At 38.3% G+C, this 24,320-nt stretch overlaps 1 protein-coding gene across 4 annotated transcripts; it reads left to right on the top strand.

Moving 5' to 3' along the window:
• The first annotated feature begins 646 nt into the window (after positions 1-646).
• Positions 647-23,904, top strand: LOC102232807 (ankyrin repeat domain-containing protein 6-like). 4 transcript variants are annotated; one of them, XM_023352394.1, is made up of 17 exons: positions 647-745; positions 13,591-13,681; positions 14,266-14,334; positions 15,141-15,245; positions 15,333-15,431; positions 15,941-16,039; positions 17,153-17,251; positions 17,582-17,680; positions 18,360-18,437; positions 18,508-18,573; positions 18,651-18,698; positions 20,059-20,190; positions 20,262-20,414; positions 21,422-21,535; positions 21,613-21,883; positions 22,170-22,321; positions 23,478-23,904. In XM_023352394.1, exons 2-17 carry the CDS (start codon positions 13,604-13,606, stop codon positions 23,691-23,693), a joined length of 1,878 nt encoding a protein of 625 aa, XP_023208162.1. In that variant the 5' UTR covers positions 647-745; positions 13,591-13,603; the 3' UTR covers positions 23,694-23,904. The 4 variants fall into 4 exon arrangements, with proteins under 4 accessions (XP_023208162.1, XP_023208160.1, XP_023208161.1 ...); XM_023352392.1 differs by having other exon boundaries at positions 12,497-13,681; XM_023352393.1 differs by lacking the exon at positions 647-745 and adding an exon at positions 11,856-12,664.
• Positions 23,905-24,320: the final 416 nt, after the last annotated feature.

The following is a 24,320-nucleotide window of genomic DNA, read 5'->3' as shown; positions in this document are numbered from 1 at the left end:
CGGGTTACTGTGAAGCGGCACAAAAACTCTGAACACACAGTTTCTGATTCCTGCAGCAGCCTGAATCATCCAGCAACGTCTCCAACTCCAACCTCAATGTGAACATTTTAACTTCCAAGGCCTGTTTGAGGTTATCAACTCCAGTAGAAATGGCCATGGATGAGATATTTATGGTGAAGTCATCCACATTTTAGGGTCAAGCTCAGAGCAGGTTTGGTATTATTGGTCAGAAACAAGTTCTTAATATGTTATACGTTGCCTTTTTGCAGACTAGCACAGTGCCGCCAGGAGGAATATGGAGTATTTTGCCAACAGCTGAAGTAAACTGCTTGTGTGGGGAAGAAAAACAAAATCACATCAGTTCAAAAGGCTAATAAATAGATTCGTAAGCACAAAAACAAAGGATATAACTATGATTTCAGTATATTTCAGTTTGTTTTATAAATACAAAATATAGTTCCAGTTAGTTATATTTTTTCCTCATTAATTACTGTTTTTATTTCTCCCAGTTAACAAAAATGTTTTCTAAATTTTGATTTTCATTATTTCCTTGGTTTTAAGTCAGAACTCAATCTTAGAAAAACAGAAATCTGAAACCTCAGAACTTGAGAAGTTGTTTTTTTTTACCTATTGTGAACAGGCTGCAGAGGATTTCTCCAACAATCAAAACAAGGACGAAGCAGAACACTGGACTGTAGCAACCTGAGCTGGAGGACAACTTCAGGAACGACATAAGTAGGAGAAGGTAGGTCTGATCAAAACAGTCTCATAAAGCTATGTTCACACAGCAAATCCGATTTTTAAAAGCCAAATCTAGCTTTTTCGTTGCAGTCTGAACGGCCCGATTCTGATCTATTTATCCCCCCAAAAAATCTGATATGTGCCACTTTCACATGTGATAATAATTCGGATACTTATCCAATTTTTTTCTAGGCATCTACTGTTTGAACGGTCATGTCGCTTTTTTATCATTGATGTGAAACATAGTCATAATTCCGCACCAAAAGTAGCCATACGCGGTAAATCCGGACGTAAAGGTGAAAATTATGATCATGAAATCAAATCGCAATCCCACCACATCTGGCTCCAACTACAAATCCGAACAAATTTCTCTATAATTGCAGTCAGTGCTTTACAAAAAGCCGTAGGTAGTAGATGTGCTTTCCTTTTATTAGTTTCCTTTGTGTTGATATTATAGTGTTGGCTCCTATTGCTGAATCGATCCATAAACGACTCCATCCATTATTACTTCCGTAAACAGTGCTCTGCTGTGTGACGTCAACGTTCTGTCTTCTGCGCATGCGGGTGGCTTTGGGCTCAGAAACATTTCACACAGCTGTCTTCGTGTTGTTATTACTTCGTGACGACACTTTCGGCTGAATAAACTTTAAAATTGAACAACTCCCATCCTTTGCTACTTCCGTAAACAGTGCGCTGCTGTATGACGTCAACGTTCTTCTGCGCATGCGGGTCGCTTTGGAGTCATAAACCATTCGCACAGAAGTCAGATTGCGGTCGCGTTTAATTAGTAGTATGAACCACCACGCAAAATCAAATAGAATAAAACCGGATTCAAGCTAAAAAAATTGTAAGCGACGATTAAGATGAACATAGCCTTATGATGGATGGATGGATGGATGGATGGATGGATGGATGGATGGATGGATGGATGGATGGATGGAGACCTGCTCTGATTATGTCACCATCTTCACAAATATACACATTTGGTTGGTGCGGCAGTTTGTTTGCAGAATGTCCTGAATGCATTTAAATCAGGACATTTCACAGGTGAACCAACGTAGCATTTGCATGCTGTGTTACTGGATCACTTTGCAGATCATCACACTTACAGATAATCATCCGGAGCCTGTTAAAGTTCCAGCTCAGGTCAACGGTCACTCGCCCTTCCAGTCATTTCCTCCTCTTACCTGACAGCTGCGTGATGAAACTGCAGTAATTATGTGTCTGCAGCTGAATTAGCTCCATTCACACAGACGACAGCTGTAATTCTGCCCTGACTGATCAGAGAGCCTGAATTAAAGCTACTGAATTTCATCTCCGACGTCTCTGACGGAGATCAGATCATCTGTCGCATTTGAATAATTATAATGAAGCTTTTGATTAAGTCTTTATTATTCACCTTTCTATTATTAGAGGACATTCCTTCAGAGCCTGCAGAGACATGTGATGCGATTCGAAGTTCTTTCAGCAGAACATGAAGAATTTCTTCGCCTTCATTTGTCAATCCAGATTAGTGATGGGATTTCAGACCAGTCTGCAGCTGCTCTTTCTCTTAAAGACAATCATCTTCCTCCTCAAGCTCACTTTACATGTGATCTTATGATATCCCTGCAGACTTATGACAGACTAAAGGATAAATCACATTTCTGCTGTTTTATCTATTCTTTGTTCTTTTTGAGGCTAAAGTAAAAAAATTTCCTCCCACATAAAATGTCTTGAAATTCTTTCACATTCTGTGATGTTAAAAACACCAAAATTATTACATTTTATTGAGATTTAACACAAAGTAGCACATTCATGTTTCATGGTTTAAAAATGACATCTGGAAAAGAATTTTGTGAATTTCTATTCAAACCTTTTTTACTTTGACTTATTAAGAAAATCCAGCACTAGATTCCACCTGTAGAAATTTAACTCTTTTGTAAATGCCTCAGAGGTTTGTTGAAAACTTCTGCTTCCTGTGTGGGTTGCTCCGCGTCATTCAACGAAAAGTTTAAAGGTCATTCCACCTTAAATTCAGGTGAAAACTTTACCTCTGCAGTCGGATCTGACAGATTTCTTCTCCTAACATTTTCAGATCAAGTCAGGACGCATCTGTTAAAAAATAAAAACATCAGGTTGCTAACATCAGACATCTCTGAGCTGTCACAGGTTTCTGTGTGACTGACAGTTATAAAACACAGTGTTTCTAAATGGTATTTTTTCCGTTTTCTTTTACCAGATCCATCCTCACTGTAAGCCACAAAGAAATCTGTTTGTTTTTCTGTCTTCGAGTTGCTTCAGTTAAATTTTATTGTTTAATCTACGTTTAGTTGTTAATCTAATCTCCAAAGTTCACATCTCTGCGCTTTAACTCTTCAGCTGGTGGACAAAAACTCAACATAGCTATAGATTATTATAATACATTGTGATTTTATGTAATCGCTCTCGTGTTGCTCTGGCACTGACCACATGAAGCAGCAGATTTGTATAATATCCAGATGTGCTGTAAGGACACAATAACGTCAGGATGATTTGACAGATTTACAGGGAAACCTCTCATTGCTTCCCTGGTGCAGAAAATGTCTCAGTGGATGAGTTCAGCTTCTGACCATAGAGAGACCCACAGTGTCGTGCAGGATGGTGAGAAATAAAATCACATCTCATCTGCAGTGAAAAGTGTCTATTTTCAGATCTGGGTCACAGCAACGAACTGCAAAAAGCTTCTGTTCAGAACAAAAACAGTGATGATCCTCCTGGGAAGAGTTTCAGATGAGGAATATTTCCCAAACTGTCAGTTACCTCGGATGGTTCCCAAAGGGAAGAAAAGCTGTCAGACCGTTACAAATTGTTCAATAATTCAATTTTTTTTGTTGTTAGTTTATTTTTTTGGAATATTTGCTTTTACTTTTTTTAATTGGTACAAAAACGACAACAGACAGACAGACATAAGACATCAACAGTGTTACGTCATGCAAAAATTAACGAGGACAATAAAGGTATAGGGGGAAAAGGAAAAACAACCCAGAAAAATGTACATATCCCAGTGTACACACTGAGGTATAAGATCCTGGCAACCTTATCTCATAGTGACAGAGTAGTAAACACCATCTGTGAATGATAATGTATTAAAAGTGACAATCTATGGGCTTCACAAAACACGTTCATTATATTTATTGCACAAAATTATTATCAGATAATGAAATTTTAGTCTGATCAGTTCTGTCTATTTGATCTCATTTCAGAATGAAATATTTTAGGGCGTCTTGTCACTTTCTATCCATAAAAGCTGCTGCTGGCTGGGCCCCCAAACTCAACGTTTACACATGAAAATGGCTGCAAATAGATGCGCAAATATACAAGTACATATTTGAAAAGCAGAATTAGAGCCTCCCGCACAACCAACAAGAATGCAGCAAATAGTTTCTGGATTGTAAGGTCAACAACCAAACAATTATCTTTTCCAGCAGCCATTGTACAGAGCATACAGGTCATCAATGTTTTAGGTCTGATTTCTAGTTTCCAGCTGTAATAACTGAAGCTGTACGTTGACTCTAGATTGTTCCTCTTTTGATACAAAGATGATCATTTCAGTTTTGTTTCTGTTCAGAGGGAAAGTTATGGCACTTCCACATTTGTTTTAAGCATCTGTTCAGTGCTGATAAAGTGATAAATTCCTCAGATCTCTTGCAAAACTCCTCAGGCCTCCTGCAGATCTCCTGTAGACTGCAGACTTCCTGGAGTAACCTGGATGCTTTTCCCCTGACGGGTCAGCATCATTTTGGAAAAAAAGAAAGAAAGAAAAAGAAGTGCAGTGCAGAGAGGATGTTGGGTGGATCTCTGGAAACAGATAAAACACTGAAAAAGGTCCAGTTGTGCATTTGTTCCAGTTTCTACTCATCATTTCAGCCCTCAGGCTTCAGCCAGATTAAACTGCTTTGATGTGAACGTCATGCATACATCAGTACAACATCTATACAGCTTGACGGACGTACTGTGGTCCTGAATGGCTTCATTTAGAAAAACAGCCTTATTGGACACCCTTCAAAGGAACGTCCTGACGAATTAACTGAAGTTGGATTTTGAAACGAAATCTTTTTCTCCTCGCAAGCAGAAACCAGCTGCTTGTTCTTTATCCTCCAACATGTCAGCGAGTTTATTGTGTTCAGAGGTTCAAACAGAATAAGTTCCTACAGAAGAAGTTTATTTTACACATGTTCTCACAGGGTTTATGGATGAAGATCAAAAAAAATTCTGTTTTAGATCATGTAGGGGATCATGTAGTCACACAATGAGAGAACTGTCATAAACATGTTTTATTCAGCTGCGTTTGCTATTGGTGAATTCATTTCATGATCCAAATATTGACTCTCAGCTTAGATGAGTTTGTTTATCTCATTAAACAAATTTTATGTTATTCCAAAGCTTGAACGTTTTCCAATTAGCATGATGTTTTAAATTATTACACATAAATTCAAGGTGAGTGTTTCCTCTCAGGGTTGGTTTAAAATGTGTCAGACAGAAAATCAAAGTCAAGCTGAGATCTGCAGCCCAACTGTGGAGATTTAACCCCTCAGATGCTCAATGTGAGAATAAAAGGTGAACAAAAACGCACTTTGCTCTCAGCTGACCCCGCGGATGATGGTGGAATGACAATCTCACCTTGTTGGAGGTTAAATACAACCTGGATTTCACTCAGCTTCAAAGAAAAACGTAAAACTATTGCTTTTGTTGTTTCTGTAGCAACCTGAACATCTTTAAAATGCTACAAGCTCATCATTTTTCAGAATATCTATAGATGTATTTAAATATTTAAAGGTCCAGCTCACCTAATGAACTGAGCTGGGTGCAAACATAACTTTAAATTAAACCCTGCAGCCCAGTTCAACAGTAATCAGCATTCAGTTTACAGGGTTAAAACAGAAGTTTTGCCTCCAATAGACAGAAAAGGAAACCTGCAGAAGAGCTTAAAGAAACTTGTTGGGTTCTTTAAGAGAAATTTGTTATGTAACAGTATAAATCATTTCTGAATCATCTGGATGATTCTTTGCAGTCGTCTTACATCATGTCACATCTTAAAGGGTGCTAAAGACGTCAAAGCTCCACACTTCAATCTCTTCTCAAACATAAAACAATAAGACAGCTGCCCATCTTCACAGGAGTCTATACTGACCTTGAGATCAGACCATCAGAGAAATACAGAAGAAAAAACTCAGAGCTTAATTTCAGACTTTACAGACCTTAGGTAGCAGACTAAATGTTAAAGTTTGTGACGGGACAAACAGAAATGAACTGAAGCATTAAAGCCTGTTGGGAAAATTAATCTGAATGTGTCTGGATTGTTTTGGATGTAAACTGTGTAATTCACAGATTTTTAGTGTGTTTTCACACCTGATAGTCCGTTAGACTCGGCTCATTTGGGGACCAAAATCACAAAATTTGTTACATTTAAAACATAAGATAAAAAACTGTTTCCCTCCTCGCCTGTGGTGGCGCTGCACCAAGAACCACTGAAGGAAACAACACAAAAACCTCAGAAGACACCAGCGCAACTTCTTTCTTCACAAAATGTTAACAAAGTTGGAGTAGCATCAGACTTTAGCGGTTATAGGATTTATTTTTTGTATTTGGTAAAAGAACTATACTCGCATGTTTGCTTCGGTTATTTACCCAGAATGCCTTTTGCCTTCGTCTATTTCCTGCTTTTGGAGCGGTCTCCCGTCAGCCTGACATTCATATATGCATTCGAACTGCACCAAAGTTCACTTGAGCCGAACTGACAGGTTTTTAGGCGGGCCGGAGTTCGACTGAACATTCACGCCTCCCCCAAACGAACTAGAGTTCAATTAAAGCTCACCATATAGGAGTGGTGTGAATGAACACGTTTTTCTGTGGCATGAAATGGGTCCAGAATATGTCTGTGTGGCTTTGATTGGGTCAATTTTGTCATAAATGAGTCCTGGAAAAATACATATGTGTAACTCTTACGTTCGGCTCAGGTCCAATAAGTTGACTTCACGACAGACGCACTCAGGCAAACTGTATTTATTTTAAGAAAAGCAGCTTCTGCCCCACAGTTACAGAAGGTAACAAAAAATGGAGAGGAGCTGTGGGTTACCGGTTACTATGGTAACCACCAACCGTCAAGAGAAACAACTTATTGACTGTACAAAATAAATTCAAAGGATAAATAAACTAATTTTGACAAGCTTTGTTAAAATAAAATTCTGTTACACGTGTTGACCCTAAATGGGTTTTTAATGTGTGATTTTGGTCCAGAATGTTTACTGAACCTGTCCTTTACTGGAAAAACAGAAATCTTACCTAGTAATTTTACATGGTAAATCTTACCAAGTCTCTTGTGCAAATATCATAGTACACTTGAAAAGAGACAAAACTAACTTACCAATCACTTTTCAGCAAGATGAAAGACATTGATATTGACGAAAAAAGTAATAGTTTTTTTAATTTCTATCTTGCATTGTGTTTCTGTGTTTGTAATGATGTAAAGCACTTTGAAATGCCTTGCTGCTGAAATGTGCTATAGAAATAAAATTTGATTGATTGATTGTTCCACTGAGAGATAATTTCACTTATAACAAGACATTTTATAAGTGATGTAATCTACCAATGGAACAAGTACTTTTCCATCAATATTAAGAAATTATTCCCTTTACACAAGCTCACATATCCTGCTGAAAAGTTACTTATTTCAACTCTATTTGCACCAGAAATTAAACCAAAAATACTTGATTAAAATTTTTGTGTGGCTTCTTTTGAGGACCGTGCCCAGATGTGTTTCGGGTCCTGATGTTGGGACCCGCTGCTGGGTAATTAAACACCTCTTCCCTGTGGGTTTATGGCTGTTGATTAATTTAAACATTTTCAGACACAAAGTGACAATAACCTCTGCAGATTAATTTAATATCACACCACAAAGTTCAGATCATACTTTTCTATTGCAGATCATGCTTAACTCCATCTGGGATCAGAGTAAAATGACCGTTAAGTCTAAAAAATAAAGAAATGGAGTCAACAGACCTCCTTCCCTCATTCCCACTCCCACCTCCTCTGCATCTTTAACGGCGGCAACAGATGTGAGGCTGAACAACCCGTGGCACCAACATGTGCCGTGTCTGTCTCTGAAATCCCTCAAACAGAGTTTTCCTGTGAATTCAGAGAACAAAGGAGAAGCAGGTGTGACAGTTTCAGGACAGTTGGAGGTGATTTGGGTCCACATGGTACCAACAGCCCTGCAGAGGAAAGCCATCAGAACATGTTTCAATTACTGACACTGTTTTTTCAGGTTGGTCAGAACCAAACAGAACAAGTAAAAATGAGTCAAAAGTCAAAAAGGTTCTTGTTTCTATAATCAGTGATGAAAAAATCACTCCAATAGGACTTTCTGTCTGGTATGTTTCTCCTAAAAACTTCAAAACTTCATCTTCAGATTTAAGTTTCCAGACCTGATTCCACTCAGTCTCAGTTCAGTCTTAATAAAAATCCCTCAAATTATTTAACGGAGTTTCCTTAACATTTTCCTACCACACTTTTTCCTTCCACTAAACTTTCTATTAGTATGCTAGAACTTTTTCCACGATATTCTAATTTGGGGTTTTCATTATTCGCACGCTATAATCATTAAAATGACAAAAATAAAAGCATTTTCTACTCTATATATGAGTTTTGCTCTCTGACGTGATTGACAAGAAATGTGGGAATATGCGACTGCCAAATTCAGAAAGAATAAGTGAGTGTAAAGAAACGATAAAGGTTTAATGTATAGCTCATAAATGCACAAAGATTTAATCAGCAACATTTTGAAAAATGTAAACTTACGTTCCAGAAATTTAACTGTTAAAATTCAAAGGCTGGAATTGTAGATTATTTTCTACATTTCTGTCACATTATTTTTTCCAACTTTGATGTGTTTGTTTGGGATTATGTAAGATAGACCAACACAAAGTAAGGCATAACTGTGAAATCAAAGGAAAGAATGCATTGTTTTCAAGATCTTTTGCAAATAAGACCTGAAAAATGTGGCATATAATTTGTATTCATCCCCATTAGTCTGATACCCGTAAATCAAAAACATGACACCTCTCCAATCCAAACAGACATTTTTGGTCTCTGTCAAACTAAATACAACTTTAAAGACAAAAATATAACATGACCTTTTTAGGAAAAAACGTCGATCCAAACCTAAACAAAAGCATTCCCACAGCATCACACTGCCTTTACTATGTTTCACAGTGAGGATGTTGTTTTCAAGGTGATAAACAGTGTTAGTTTAGGGACAAACGTGTTTTAAAGTGTGACAAACTAAAGAATGAAAGTTTGTGACCCAAAATGAGCCGCCTGGTTGAATTTGAATGAGAGCAAATCTTTGCTTGCAGTGAAAATGTTACATAATGTTTCATACTTCTTTTGATTTATTTAAACAGAAAGGCACTTAGCCATGCACTTCATATAATTTTAATCATTTTATGCATCCATTCTTGTCTGTTTTGTGAGCTCTTTGGGTTTTAAGAGCTTGATAATGTAAACAACACCTCATTACGTCTAACTAAACCTGCAGGAATTGCTCTGATAAATTACTAGATTTTTTAAAATCTGCATGTAATTTATCTCAGGACATAGAGACAAACTCCAACATCCTAACTGAGGCGAGAATTGGTCGTGTCCATCCTTTCTGCCATTAAGTCCCCCTCTGTGACCCGGGGAAAATCTCCGAGTGAGTAAGGCGAGTGCAGAGCTCAGGATGAGCTGGAAATCCCAGATGTGGGAGCGCTCAGGCAGCACAGCCGGATTATAGCCCCGAACATCAAATTGTCTTATGTAACACATTGTAATGCTGACAGCAGCAGCGGCGATTACACAATCTGACCTGGAAAGGAGGAGACGGCATGCACGTGGGCGTGCACGCTCACTCTGGGAGATCAAACCGCCACCATATGACCCGATGCACTCTGGACTGCAGTCTGGGACAGTTTTCCATCAAAACTGATGTGAGTGTTTAGCTGCAGAAATCCCAGAAACTAAAACTGTGTGTAGGTGTGGATTCATTATCGGATCAGAACTCTGCAGCCTGAAAGTCCGGAAAAATAACACCAGAACCTGACTATGAACCTATAAAGGATTATTCCTTCCTCGGAAAATGTTTTAGTTTAGCACAGTAAACACATTGGATGCCTTTTGTAAAGTAACGGTTAAAAAAAAATTAACAGCAATAATTTGGTTTATTTATTCTGTTACAGAGGAAAAAAGTGTGTTCAGTTTTCAAAACAATATTTTCTACATGTTATTCCTATAAATGTCAGAATTCCTAACAAAATATTTAATTCACAGGATAACCATTTAGTTTACAGATTAAATATTTAACTTTCAAATAAAAGTTTTAGTTAGGCAGCTAAATATCTAGTTCTCAACTAAATGGTGAGAGTCTGAGCTAAGCATTTAGTTTGGCTAGACCTAAACGTTTAGTTGGGAGCTAAATGTTTAGCTTCCAAAGTAAGTATTTAATTCACAAGCAAAATATTTAGTGTACAAGCAAAATATCTAACATTCAAATTAACCACATGCTAAATATTTAGCTTAGTTAGGAAACTAAATATTTAGTTCCCAACTAAATTTTGAAGTCTGAGCTAAATAACTCCAAATTAAATATTTGTTTTGATATCTAATTATTTAGTTCCAACCCAAATATTTATTTCCTAAGCTAAATATTTAGCCCAAACTTTAGCTTGATAAATATTTGCTAAACTAAATATTTATGTTGCCAGCTAAATATTTAACTCATAACTAAAAAATTTAAGTCCAAGGTAAATATTTGGTTGCAAAATAGACATTTAATTTGGAGTTAAATATCTAGTTTTAAACTAAATATTTGGTTCAGAAAAAATATATGTAGGAAAATTAGCTTTCTAGTTAAATATTTATTTTGAAAGCTAAATATTTAACTTGTTAACTTAATATTTACTATGGAACTCTGACATTTATAAATGTAAGAATAAGATGCTGGAAATATAACTGAAAAATGAAAACCCACATATTTTTCTTTATGACAAACAAAAAAAAATCTAAATACTGATGTTAAATCTTTACTGTGTAACTTTACAAACAGCATCCCGAGGAAGCTTTGGTTTGCTAAAGAACGTTCAGTCCAAAGCATTTTCAGCCACAGTCTGCAGAATAACAAGGGATTAGTTTCTGTTGAAAGAAAAATCAGCTGTCAGAGGAGTTTCACAGGGATCTGTGCAGCAGATTAAATCTGACAGAGAACATCTCTGGAAAATCGCAACAGCAGCACGAACCTTGCTCACGCAGCTGGCATTCATGGACGAGTTTTATGTTGTTTCTATTGGGAGACATGTTTAATTTAGTCACAGCTTTACTAACAAAAAAACTCAGCCTTGAGAGAGACTGGAAATTTAGCAGTTTCTGCACAGATAACACTGAGCTGTGTGATGATGATGATGATGATGATGATGATGATGATGATGATGAAGAACATGCCAATGATAGACAATGGTTGTGGTTGATGATGATTGTCTTCATTACAATGACGATGAAAATGATACTGATGATGATGATGATGATGATGATGATGAAGAAGACGATTATGATAACAATGATCATCATCATCATCGTGAAGAGGATAGCACTGAGGACGATATGATTGTGACCTTGATGGCAATAACTAGGATGATGACTGAAGTCATTAATATTGATGATGAAGAGGAGGATGATGATTAAAATCACGAGAATTATCGTGAAGACGACATTGATGATGGTGATAACGACATGAAGAATGATGGAGATTATCAATCAATCAATCAATCAAATTTTATTTGTATAGCACATATTAGCAGCAAGCCATTTCAAAGTGCTTTACATCGTATCAAACACAGAAACACTACGCAACACAGAATCAACAATCAAAACACGACATTAATTCAAGTTCCATCAATAAATTTGTAATTGATTACGTTTCAAATACAATCCTAAACAGGTGGGTTTTTAGTCAAGTTTGCATCCATAGAAGGTTTAGCTGTTGCACTCCTACTGTGTTATATGGAACAAAATACCTGTTGCTATTTTTATTCACGCTCACAATCACACAGTTTAAAACGATGTAAACAGCATTTTAATGGGCTTCCAGCACAAGGCTCCTCTTTCACTGAATTTCGCTCTGGGACTCCGCCGTTCCTCACGGATTTTTGTGTAATTCTATGGTACCTGTTAGTGTCTAGAATTTACAGGGTTTGTGTTACGCACAGTGACCCTCAGTCACTCGCCGTTTTTCTTCCGGCACCAGGCTCCGAGATTATGATGATGATTATCATGATTTTTATATCATCATCAGATAAATCATCTTCCTCTGACTTATTCTGTTTTTATCCATAATGGGAACTATGATGATATTGATGATGATGGTGGTGATGATGATGATCCTCTGTGATTCAGCCAATGAGAAGCTGGCTCTCTTCCTCAGTCGTTGTGGTCTCAGTATTCAGATTTCCTTCATTTAAATTTCCTCTGTGACGTTTCGCTGACGTCACGTCCTGAACAAATCAAACGATCCCTCCGCTAATTGTTAGCATATGAAATTTTTCCTGCATGTCTGGAGGCTCAGACTCAGCAGATTAAAACTGGATTGAGTCTTTTGAAGACGGGTCAAGCTTTTAAAGGTTTCTCTTCCCATTAAAACCGGTGCAAGCCCCCCCTCCTCCTTTAATCTGCCCTGCTCTGTAACATCTGTCCCCGTCTCTGCAAGTCTTCCTCTCAGTGAATGATCCGCCTGCTGTTGTTGCTGCTGCTGCTGCAACTGATGCTGATCCTCAACACAACCGGCAGAAAACGTTTCTTCTAAAAAAAAAAGGGAAAAAAAGAACTGATGCTCCTTTTTCCTGCTGAGGAATCGGCCGTCTCTGTGCAGGATCAGGTAAATCAGCTTCCTCTGGCTTATTCTGTTTTTAATGAGAAGTTCAAAGGTTCAACTGAAAATCCTGAACGGTTTGTAAGAATTTAATCAGAACTCCTTAGATACATAGTTTAGGATGTAATTATGCAAAAGCTTCGTGAATTGTGTCTTTAACTGGAGTTGAAGTATGAAATATTCTTTGTAGTGGCTTTTAACTACGCCTTAAAGTTTCGGCCGCTATTAAGGGATGAGGCGTTCACTGACATCACGGAAACGGGAATGATTTCGTTTGAATTTTATTCGTTTCCTCTCCAACTTAACACTTGTTTAATTTCATTCTCAACTGGCTGATTTTATGACCGGTGAATGACTTTTAGAAACAGCAGAAATAACTTAAACAAAACATGCTAACCTCACATATGTGAAAAGTACAACAAAAACCTGAGAAATAAAATATCTTATTGTTGTATTTACCATATCAATCAATACACATACAGATCTTTACATAATTAATGCACCACACTGGGGTTAGTTTGATTATATTTCTGCACTTTTTACATCTTGTTCTGGTCTTGTTTGTGTTGTTTACATCAACATAAGGGTAAAAAAAGAAAAAGTCCAATAAATGCCACTGCAGTCCCGCCCATAGAGATGACAGAAAACAACAGAGGCTTTACTCATTACACCGTTCTGTTTGGAGACATGTCCAGGATTAAAGGCTCATTCTGACCATCAGCTCTGAAATCCTTTATATTTCTGATGTGAAGAGGAAGATTAAAGGATCTGACCATCAGAATCTCAGCCTCTTGCAGAACATTTACAGTTTATGTTTCACCTGTTTGATCAGGAACCTGCAGCATTAGGCTTTTACAGAGTTTTCCTCTTCTCTTTCCACTGTTTCTTGGTTTGCTCGGAGATTATTTCTCATTTTTCTCTTTCTCCTGCAGGTGCAGCAGCTGAATGGCGGCATTCTGCAGCAGAGACTCTGTCAGATCTTCAGACGTGGAGAACTTGGTTTGCACGCTCAGTTCATCTGAGGTGACGCCTTCATTTAGATGGATTCAACAGCTACTTACATATTAATACAAAAATCTGCTTCTGTGTAATTAACAATTTATCCTCACTTCACTTTGTTTGTACAGGGGAAAAAAAGATTTGAGATTTTTCTCAAAATTCTGTTTTCCTTAGAATTCTGTCTTAAATCTCAGAATTCTGACTTTTATCTCAAAATTCTGACTTTAAATTCTAAGATTTTTCTGAAAATTCTGATTTTCTTTCTCAGAATTACAAGTTTAATCTCAGAATTCTCACATTATATTCAGAATTCTGACTTATTTCCCAGAATTTAGTTTTTTTCTCAGAATTCTGACTTTTTCTCAAAGTTCTGACTTATTCCTCTGAATTGTGATTTTTTTTTTCTCAAAATTTTGTCTTTAGTCTTAGAAATTCAAACTTTAATTCCAGAATTCCAACTTTAATTTAAACATTTTTATTTCACGCTGAGAATTCTGACTTTTTTCTCAGATTTCTGTCCTTTTTTTCCTAGAAAATCAAAAGTCTGAATTATTTTTGTTTTTTTTCCAGTGGCCATAATACTATTCTGTATGTTTCTGTGACAACAGGGAGTAGAAAACCCCCCTGACATGAAGGTCCACTGCAGACCTGGAGGCAATGAAGTGGTCCATTCAAAGGTATAGAGGACTCACGAGTTTCTGCAGATTGAATAATTGACAGGAAACCATCTAAGGGTTTCCTGTCAAGAAATACCAAAAGAAATTCTGGTTTGGTCCAAACAGGATTGGGTGCTGAATCGATTTTACACTTATCCGCTGGCTTTGACGTTATTGAACTTGGACTACTTGGATTTGTAAAACTGTTAGCCAGAAGGTCATGACCTTGTTTAGCAGCTTGCAGCAAATTCTGTAACATAATTGTTAAAAAAAACATAAGAGGAAATAAAGAAACCTGAACAGATTGAAAAATATGACCCAACCAGATTATAAAAATATCTACGCTGCACCAGGAAAGACTAAATTCAACCTTCCTACAGGTTCTCTGAAATATAGATGCAGGTGTTGGCGGAGGACAAATGTGCAGCTGTGAAGATGTACAGAGGTTAAGACGTTCAGTCAAGAAACGTGAAGGAGTCCAGTTGTGAATGTGTGCAGGAATACATAAATATAATAACATTCTCATATTATTAGGATTTTATTCATGTGATTTTATTCATTTTATTTTATTATTTCTTAGTATAGCCCTAATACTCTGTTATAAAAACAGTAGAGACCCCAATTTAAGTTAAAAATGTGCAAAATATGAATTTTGAGTAATATTTCCCCTTTAAAGCTAAAGGCACAAATATTTTGACACATTTTTGTCTTCCAGGTGCATAAATTCATGTGTGCATCTGGTTATCATGTATAAATATAATTTACTGTGAAATCTTTGACATGCATGCATCAGGCTTGGTTTAGAAGTGTGGTGGTTTTTGTTTCAGAGCTCCGGGTGTCAGACGGCTCTCCACCGCAGCGCCATGGTGGGGAACAGTGAGACCACGGCCGCTCTGATCGCTGGAGGCTGCGCTGTGGACCTGCAGGACCCAGTAAGTTCTGGTCATCAGATCACCAGTTCTGTTTCGTGCTACAGAACACGTTCCTCCATTCTGACTGCCATGTTCTGTTTGTTTGAGCTTGGAAACACGGCGCTCCATGAGGCGTCCTGGCACGGATTCACACAGTGCGTCAAGCTGCTCGTTAAGGCTGGCGCTGACGTGCGCGTCAAGAACAAGGTAATTAGAGGAAAACTCGTCTCAGCAGAGACGGAGAGACTGAATCTTCAACTCTGAGATTTCCACAACCAAGAACAATAAAGCCTCTATTGTTGAAGGGGAGGAAAAAGCTGGAAAATCTATCAGATCAGCTCCTGAGTCTGAAGTTTTAGAGTTCAGTAAACATCCATCTTGTTTTCAGTTTAGAGATTATAATCCTGGGGTTGCGGTTTTCCAAACATGATTGTGTAATATTTTTACTGAATAAAGTCAAGGCTTTGATAATCCGACATTTCTGTTACTTGAGCCTCTGATTGGACCAGCAGAACACCAATCTGATGCAGTTGTTCTTAAATTAACCTGCCAATCAGCGGGGGTTTGTTCTGACCGAAATAAACCCGCCAATCATCCTCACTTATTCCTGCAGAGCCTCTCAGGCCGACTGTGAAGTGATTTCTGATCTCTACCTGCAGCAGGAACTGAAATGACCGCCCAGGGTTCAGGTCTCGGTTTTGTTCTGAGTGTTTCAGGCAGGAAACTCGGCGCTTCACCTGGCCTGCCAGAACGCACACGCTCCCACCGCTCAGCTCCTGCTGCTCGGAGGTTCAAATCCCGACGCCAAGAACAAGGTGGGAAAAGATAACAGAACCTTTTATTTTCCCAAATAAAACACATGCATCTGGTTAGCATGGACAAACTATGCAGAAGATTTGTTTTCTAGTCGCACGATTAGCCTCGTTAGCTTAGCATAGCTTAACTGTGCTTTTATGCTAACTCTGTTCAACTTACTCATCAACCTAAAGTCAAAATTACTAAACCATTATTATAGATTTCAAATTGCAACCAGCTGCTTAAAGCTTCAGTATAATTTTTATTTAATATGAGATGAACCATCTGTGAAACAATAGTGGTGCTATTATTAGCCCCGCCCCCGATCAGAAACAACCAATCAGAGCCAGGAGGAGGGTCTTAGTGCTGTTAATTATGCTAGTGTGCAGAGAAGCAACTTAATTTTCCAGAAAATCTCCTTATCAACCATCATTTGTGGCTATGCTAACTAGCGCTAGCATTCACTGCAGGCTAAGGAGTTGTAGTGTAGCAGAGCACAAGGTGGGAGGGAAGATGGGAGGTTGTGAGCAGTGCATATACTAGCATGTTTGACAGCACTAAGATCATCCTTCTTGCTGGTCATGTATTTACATGTAAATAGGAAAAAATAATTTATAAACTTGCTATGAATCTTTTTTAAGTTTATAATTGCTGTTTGATGTATCATTCCATCTAAAAGATATATAGTGGTTCTAGCAAATCATTAAAAGCCAGAAATATGGCGCTTATGGGAATGAGAATATTTAAGCTGCTGAGCAGTGCATGTACAAGCTGATTGACAGCGCTAAGACCGTCCTCCTGGCTCTGACTGGTTGTTTAGAGGAGCTTGATTTCTTCACAGATTATATGTCTCATACAATACAGTCACAACATAGTAACAATTTTAGCAAATATGTAAAATATATTTTTTATTAAAGTTACATACTGCAGCTTTAATTCCTCCTTTTCTCCTTTATGATGAGTTTGTTTGTGTAGTAGTCTGAGGCTACTAGAGCTGGCTAATGCCCCATTTTTTAAAAATAAATTGGAAAAAAATATACATATAAATAAAAAATAAAATTATTTAGGTCAACAAAAGAAGCATTTCTGTTTCCAGTCGTCCCAGTCAAATAAAACCAGTGCTGCTGCTTCAGGTGGGCGATACCTGTCTGCATGTGGCTGCTCGCTACAACAACCTGAACCTGCTGAAGATCCTGCTGAGGTCGCGGTGCCGCTTGAATGAGACCAACCAGGTGACAGCATGCATTCTTCCTGAGACTTAAAGACAATTCAACATCAATCGATTATTGGAATCATCCTCAACTAATTTAGTAATTGATTAATTGTTAAGTGGCCTTTTTTGGTGCAGTCTTAAATGGGCAATTTGCTGAAAGACCAAGATATTCAAAGCAATAATTAAGTTAAAATTGTACAAAAAATACATATTTAAAAATTAGAAAACCGTTTTTTGTAAATATATTTTACAGATAATCAACACTACATTAAATGAATGCCCTGCTATTTCATTTTAGGCAATAAAATGCTTTTATTCTTACTTTGGTTCTGGTTCTGTTGGACTGCAGGTTGGAGACACAGCTCTTCACGTCGCAGCAGCTCTGAACCACAGGAAGGCTGTTCAGCTTTTACTGTCAGCCGGTCTGGATGTGAGAGTCCGGAATAACGTAAGAGTTTTTCATTATACTTTAGTTTTATTTCATTATGACTTTTGTCTAATTCAGCCAGTTTTAATTAGTTTGCTAGTATTTATGAGTCAATATTAGTTAAATATGATTTAGTTTAGTTTAGTATTTACTTCCTGCAGTAGCAGTTTTAGTTTTTTCATATTTGGTTAATTTTTAGGTGAAGAATTGAAGAAGATCAGTGTTATATTGTGATTCTGTACACATCAATTGGGAAATGAATACTACAAGGAATACATTTCAAAAACTATATTAAATGTTGAACAACCAAATGACTGGTGATTTATCCCAACTTTTGCGGACTACTTGCCAAAAGCCGACTTAAACTCCTTGTGTGGGCAAAGAATTAATTTCTCATCATTCTGAAAAGCTAATAAATAGATTCATAAAGGAAATTCTGTCTATAACTTCAGTATGTTTTAGTTAGTTTTACAAACACAACATAATTCCAGTTACTTATAGTTTTCCACCATTAATTACCGTTTTTATTTGTTGCAGTTAATAAAAATGTTTTTTTTTTTCAATTTCAGTTTTTGTTACTTTGTTAGCTTTAGTTAAATTGGTAACTTCAACTGACGAACATAGGAACATCTAAAGCTGATCCAGATGAATTCATATCAGAGTTGAAGTGTTTCCTGGCTGACATGTTTTCCTCCTTCAGGCAGGAAAAACAGCGCTGGATAAAGCCAGAGAGCACCAGAGCAAACATGTGGCTCTGCTGCTCTCCAAAGTTCCTCAGGTTCTTTAACTCACCTATTAATCAATATTATATCAAAACATGTCACCAGAACGAGTGTTCCTCTCTTCAGGTACGTTACATGAGGAGAAAGACGATGAGGAAGCCCAGACTGAGAGCGCCGACTCGACCCGCCAAAGTAAGAAACAGAAAGTTTAGGATCGGGTTCAGAATCATTTGAGGAGCCTTGCAGCATTTTTTTTCTCTGGTTTCCAGGTCGGCGCCTTGAAGATGGAGCAAACAGAACCCAGATCAGACGGTAAGGTGAGTCATGAGCTGAATCAGAGTCAATCGACTTGGACTCAAGTCGGATTAGAGTCACATGACTTGGATCAGGCTGGAGCCAAATGACTTAGAAATCAGACACACAGGAAAAAAATTGCGAACCAAAAGCAGTTCCACCTCTTGGACTGGAGGCCTGTTTGATTGTTTTAGTTTTAAATTGGCAGTATTACATATTCTCCAGACACATAGTGCCATCTTACAACACAATCAAGTAACCACGCTACTTTTAGTTGTTATAAAAATGCTATATGTAAAAAAAAAAAAGACTTAAAAGTAAATTTGACTTTGTAATTTAAACACCTTGAAATTGGGCTTTCGTCTCTTTAAAAATTCTTGCTCTTTCTCAAAATAACCACAACGTGGCTCCTCTATTAACCCTTTAACAACGACCAGCGTTTCACAGAGAAGTAGCTTCTATAATGAGCTCAGCAGTTCCATCAGTTGCTTGCTAATTGCTGCTGGCTAGTCTGAAGGAACTGAGTCGAAGAGTTAATGGGGAAGAGTGTTCTGTAATATGGAAGCTCAGAAGATTGGAAACTGCAGCTCTGAGGAGGAACTGCGTGTAAAAGGCGGGGCTTGGTCCCCTGAGTCGTTTTGCACAGCTGAATGGTTACCATGGCGATTAAACGATTTCTCAAATATGCATGAAAGAATCAAAACAAACAATCCAGGTATGTTTTTGATTAAGGAATAACATTACAACATGATGCAAACCTCAAAAAAGTTGATTTTATGTAACAGTGCCCCTTTAAACCAGTTGAGAAACTCAAATTACAAGAAATACCCTAGAAAATCTTCAGATTTTCAAATATTGTGTAGCCTTATTAGGAATAACTCAAATTCACCCAAAAATCATACTTGTAACATTCACAAAAAATATGGAAGATCAGTGCAGGTTTACTGTCAACAAGATGATAAACTTAAGTTGATATTCAAGTCAACATTTTTTTATTTTTCTGTATTGTAATATATATCTCAAGATCAGAAAAAAATTGCAATGTCAGTTTTTCTAATATTGCGCAGAAACTTGGGTTATTTATAGTAAAAGGTAAACAAAGACTGAAATACAATAAAAAAGGATAATTTTGAAGTTCAGCCAATTAACAACTTACATGTTTATGGCTAAAAATTCTGAGTTTACAACCTGAGACTTGGTTCAAAGCATTTGTTCACGTTAGACTCAACTTCGATTTTGCATGCCTTTAATTGACTTGAGACTCTGGACTCATTTCCACTTCTGAATTCAAAACTAACTCATTAAAACGCAGAGAATAAACTCCCTTCCTAATCCTAACTGTGACACAATCCTGCAAGCAGTGAGACTTTGACATCTCTGCAGGAACTGGATGCAGAAGATCTCACCTCAGGAAGGAAACACAGTAAATCGCAGAAGGACGAGTTCTGGGATGAGGGTGGAAAAACCTTTCAGCTGTACACTCTGTACAGAGACAGGGAGGGCAGAGTGCGGCAGGTTGGTTCAGTCCAGTTCAGAACTTATAGGTTCCTCAGGAGAAGATTGAGTGAATCTCCGTTTCCTTTTAGGCTCCTGCCAGCGGCTGCATCTGCGAGTCGCTCATAAAGAAGCTGCAGGGTGATCTCACGACAACAAAGCAGGAGCTGAGGCTGCAGATCCTGAATGTCCAGGAGGAGCTGCACGGCCAGATGGACAGGATGGAGCGCCGCAACAAACACCAGGTTAGCCTCTAATGATGCGTTTCAGTGACATGGGAATTGGGAACTCGGATCTGGGTTTGACGTCAGAACTGAAGTAACAACTTTCTCGTTAAGAAGTCAGAATTTCAACATGGCGGCGTCCATAAACGTTGTTTCCAATCACTCTTAGGAAGATGATTTTACTTCATATTAGCGTCATGCTAATAGAAAATTTTAAAATAAAATTACGAGAACAAAGTATTAAAATATCTGAGCAGGAATGTTTATAAGGAGTAAAATTATATAAGGGTGCATATAAATTTAAATAAAATTATATTTAGACTCAAGTATACCTGCTGTGTAAAAGTCTTACTACTAACTTGTGTAACTTCTAAGTAAGTTAAGATTTCCCTTCTTTATGTATTTAATAACGAGGGTCCATTTTGAAACCAAAATATGAGTTTATGGGTAGAATTTCCTAAGGTTTTTTTTTCTACTTACTCCTTCCTTCTCCTTTTTAGAAATGGTAAAATTTCTGTGGCTACAAAAAATATGTTTCTTTCATTCCTTGTTTATGTCTGTAATTTTATACAGCTATCATGTTCAAAATAAAGACATAAAGAAAAGAAATAAGTTGATGTATATGGATGTTGTTCACATAATTTCATGACTTTATTGTTGTAAATTTATTACGTTTTATTTTCCTTGCATGATCCTAATATTAGTTACTTGATAACGTTCCTTAAGCAAACACCATTTTTAATTTTTTGCATTTAGAGTTTCAGGCACGACATGAAACATTAATTTTAGAAACACTTTTATATTTGTTTCTTGTAAATAAATACATTTCCACCACATCTTAAAACTGTTGATGCAAGGAGCGGCCATATTGAAACGCAAAGTCTACTTACAAGTCATAACGCCATTCCAGTTGAATATCCCAGTTCTGAGTAAACTGGATCAATCTGATTGCCCAAATCCATGAATATCTGAAGATTCAAAAGATTGCGAGGCTGTTACGCCTTCGTCTGCTTTGTTTCTTTGAAAAGCTCAGGAAGTTGGAGATGTTGATCCAGGAGAAAGCAGCATCTGAGAGGAGGAGCCTTACATCCAGGATGGAGCAGAGAGCAGCACAGGACCGAGCAGAAGTTCTGAGGAACCAGGTACCATCATCTGACCCAGTTCAGCACCTGATCTGCTGGATGTGAAGGCGTTTAGCATCTCTTTGCTCCATCTCTAGGATGCTCTGAGATATGAACTGAAGAGCTGGTGTCTGTCTCTGCTGGAGGACTTGGACATCTCGGTTCCAGCTGAGACCGTTTACCAGAACCTGCTGCTGTCTCCGTCCGCAGCAGAAACGGATCTGGAGTCGGTGCCGCTGCTGTTTTCTGGAGACAGCAGCCCCTCTGTGTCCGCCAGCACCCTGAGACCAAGAGGATCTGAGAGTTTGAGGCTGGCCGAACCAACCGGGGCCAGAACCTACTTCGAGATGAAGGTGGACAGGTGTGCAGGTACGTGTGACATTTATAAATTAATAAATACCATGGTGAAAATATTACCTAGGAAAATAATCCTCCTTTTTTATATGTTAGGCCAAATTATTGCTGTTACACATTTTTGACTGTGTACCTTTACAAACGGCACCACATAGATGAGCACAAACCTAAAACAACAAAAATGTAAATTACTTTTCCTCAATGACCGATCAGAACCCAGAAAGCTCAATGGACCTCTCCACAGTCTCTTCTGCCCCCTCCTGGCTCTCAGCAGTACTGCAGAACCTTCCTCTCTTTGTAGATTACACAGAGGAACGCTCCAGCAGCACCAGCACCGGCCCACAGGAAGAGGTCTGGGGCCCCAAGAACGACACCATGACTCTGGAGTTCCTCATGGACCGACCCGCTGAGCCCACATTCATTCAGGAGAGGAAACACCTGCACGCCGTAGAGGTGAGATTCCCAATTGATTTTAGATTGGGAATTCAGTTCAATTAAAGGACTAAAGCTACAACATTTGTTACATTTTGAGCTGGTGCGGTTTACTTTCTCACTACGCTGTGTCAAACGACCCAAACTAATTAAAAACCTGTTCCCCTTCTCGCCTGTGGTGGTGCTGCAACAAGAACCACTGAAGGAAACAAGAAGAAGAAAACATGAGCGCAACTTCCTTCTTTACGAAATGTAAACAAAAATTGAGTGATGTCAGAATTTGATGATGTATGATTTCTCTTTTGTCTTTAGCAAAAGACAATGAGCCACTTTTCCCTCTAGTTCCAGACTTGCATGTTTGTTTTGGTTGTATTTACCCAGAATGCCCTGCGCCGTAGTCCACCTCCTGACTCCTGATCTCCATGGGCCTCCAGAGTTCTCTTCAACTGAACCAAACCTTGGTTTGTACGCGAACCAAACCCTGTATAGAAGTGAACTCGTTTGCAGTTTAAATACATGTGTGAACCACAGCAAAAGCAGGAAGTGGACTATAGCACAGGGCATTCTGGGTAAATACAACCAAAACAAACGTTAGAGTCTAGCATTAGCAAGAGAATTTGTTCATGGTCTTTTATCAAAGACAAAAGTGAAATCCTACCAACGCTAAAATCTGATGGTACTCCAGTTTTGATTAATTTAGCAAAGGTAGAAGTTACACGCATGTTGTCTTCTTCTTTTCTTCAGAAGTTCTTGTTGCAGCGCCACCACAGGCGAGTGGGGGAACAGGTTTTTTTAACTAGTTTGGGTCGTTTGACAGTGCAGTGAGAACGCGAACTGCAGCAGCTGAAAACATAATATGTTGCAATTTTGATCCCCACTTGAACCTCGTATTCATACGAGGTGTGGTCTTTGACTAGGCCATTCTAACACATAGATATAGTTTGATCTAACCTAGCAGGTCTCCGTTCTGGTCCTCAGGACCCAATGTTCTGCATGTTTTAGGTGCTTTATTGATACCTCATCTTACCTGAATAAATTATAATTGACATATTTTTGCAGTACTTTAGCTAAGCAGCTAAAGCAGTTATTTGAATTAATCAAGACATGAAGCACAGCAGACCTTGAGGACCAGCCAGTGAAATTCTGCTGACTAACTGAAGCTGTGTTTTTACTTTAGGTGACTCAGCAGTTCTTTGACGCCGTGTCGGCTCAGCTGGAGCGCTGGTGCTCCAGGAAGATCCTGGAGGTGGAGTTCCAGTCGGAGCTCAGGGCCCGGGCGGAGAGGAAGGAGATGCTGCAGCGAATCAGAGAGCTGGAGGAGGAGCTTCACCGGCTGCAGACCAATGAGGAGAAAGAGAGCTTCCTGAGACCGAAGAAATCAGATTTTAATTGAGTATTGATACAAAAAGGTCTGGCAGCAGAATTTAGCTTCACGTTTGTTGGAGATCTTCATGTTTGTATGGTTTTATCAGGAGAGTCAGTTCAGACTAAAAGCTGATCCTGATGGATTTCACTTTGTCTCCAGTAGATGAGGTTTCAAAGGGGATGTTCATCACATTTTTTGCACAAAATCAGTTTTAGATATTTCTGCCTGTTTTGAGCTCCTTTTAGAACAAATAGATGTGCAATTATACAACCATTCAGCTTTGAAAAGCAGAAGTGGAGCCTCCTGCACAACCAAAAAAATGCAGAAAGTGTTTTCTGGATTGTAAATTAACAATAAAACACTTATGTTTTGCAGCAGCCATTGTACAGCTGTAAAACCAGCTGACCAAATGTGCTGGAGCTCATTTGGTAGGTGACAGGCTGGGGTTGGCTAGGTAGCATTTAGTTACCTAGCAGTTACTTGTTGAATACGACTTAACAATTGGGAGGTTTTTTGAAACTGCTCATTTTCTAGACACCATAAAGCATTAACTTATTGCCAAAAAAAGGTTGGGTGTTTTTTAACCACTTGGCAGGGTTTCCCCCAGTGTATTATAAGCCTGGCGGGCTGCCAGTGTTTACTTGTGCCCCCACC

Source organism: Xiphophorus maculatus, chromosome 19 (genome assembly GCF_002775205.1).
Source record: "Xiphophorus maculatus strain JP 163 A chromosome 19, X_maculatus-5.0-male, whole genome shotgun sequence".
Classification (NCBI taxonomy): domain Eukaryota; kingdom Metazoa; phylum Chordata; class Actinopteri; order Cyprinodontiformes; family Poeciliidae; genus Xiphophorus; species Xiphophorus maculatus.
This window is presented reverse-complemented; position numbering and strand designations above follow the sequence as displayed.

Coding starts and splice junctions, on each gene's coding strand:
- LOC102232807 (XM_023352394.1), top strand. CDS start 13,604: ATGGCGGCATTCTGCAGCAGAGACTCTGTCAGATCTTCAGACGTGGAG. Junction 17,681..18,359: donor ATGTGAGAGTCCGGAATAAC/GTAAGAGTTTTT, acceptor TTCCTCCTTCAG/GCAGGAAAAACAGCGCTGGA. Junction 18,699..20,058: donor AACCCAGATCAGACGGTAAG/GTGAGTCATGAG, acceptor ACATCTCTGCAG/GAACTGGATGCAGAAGATCT.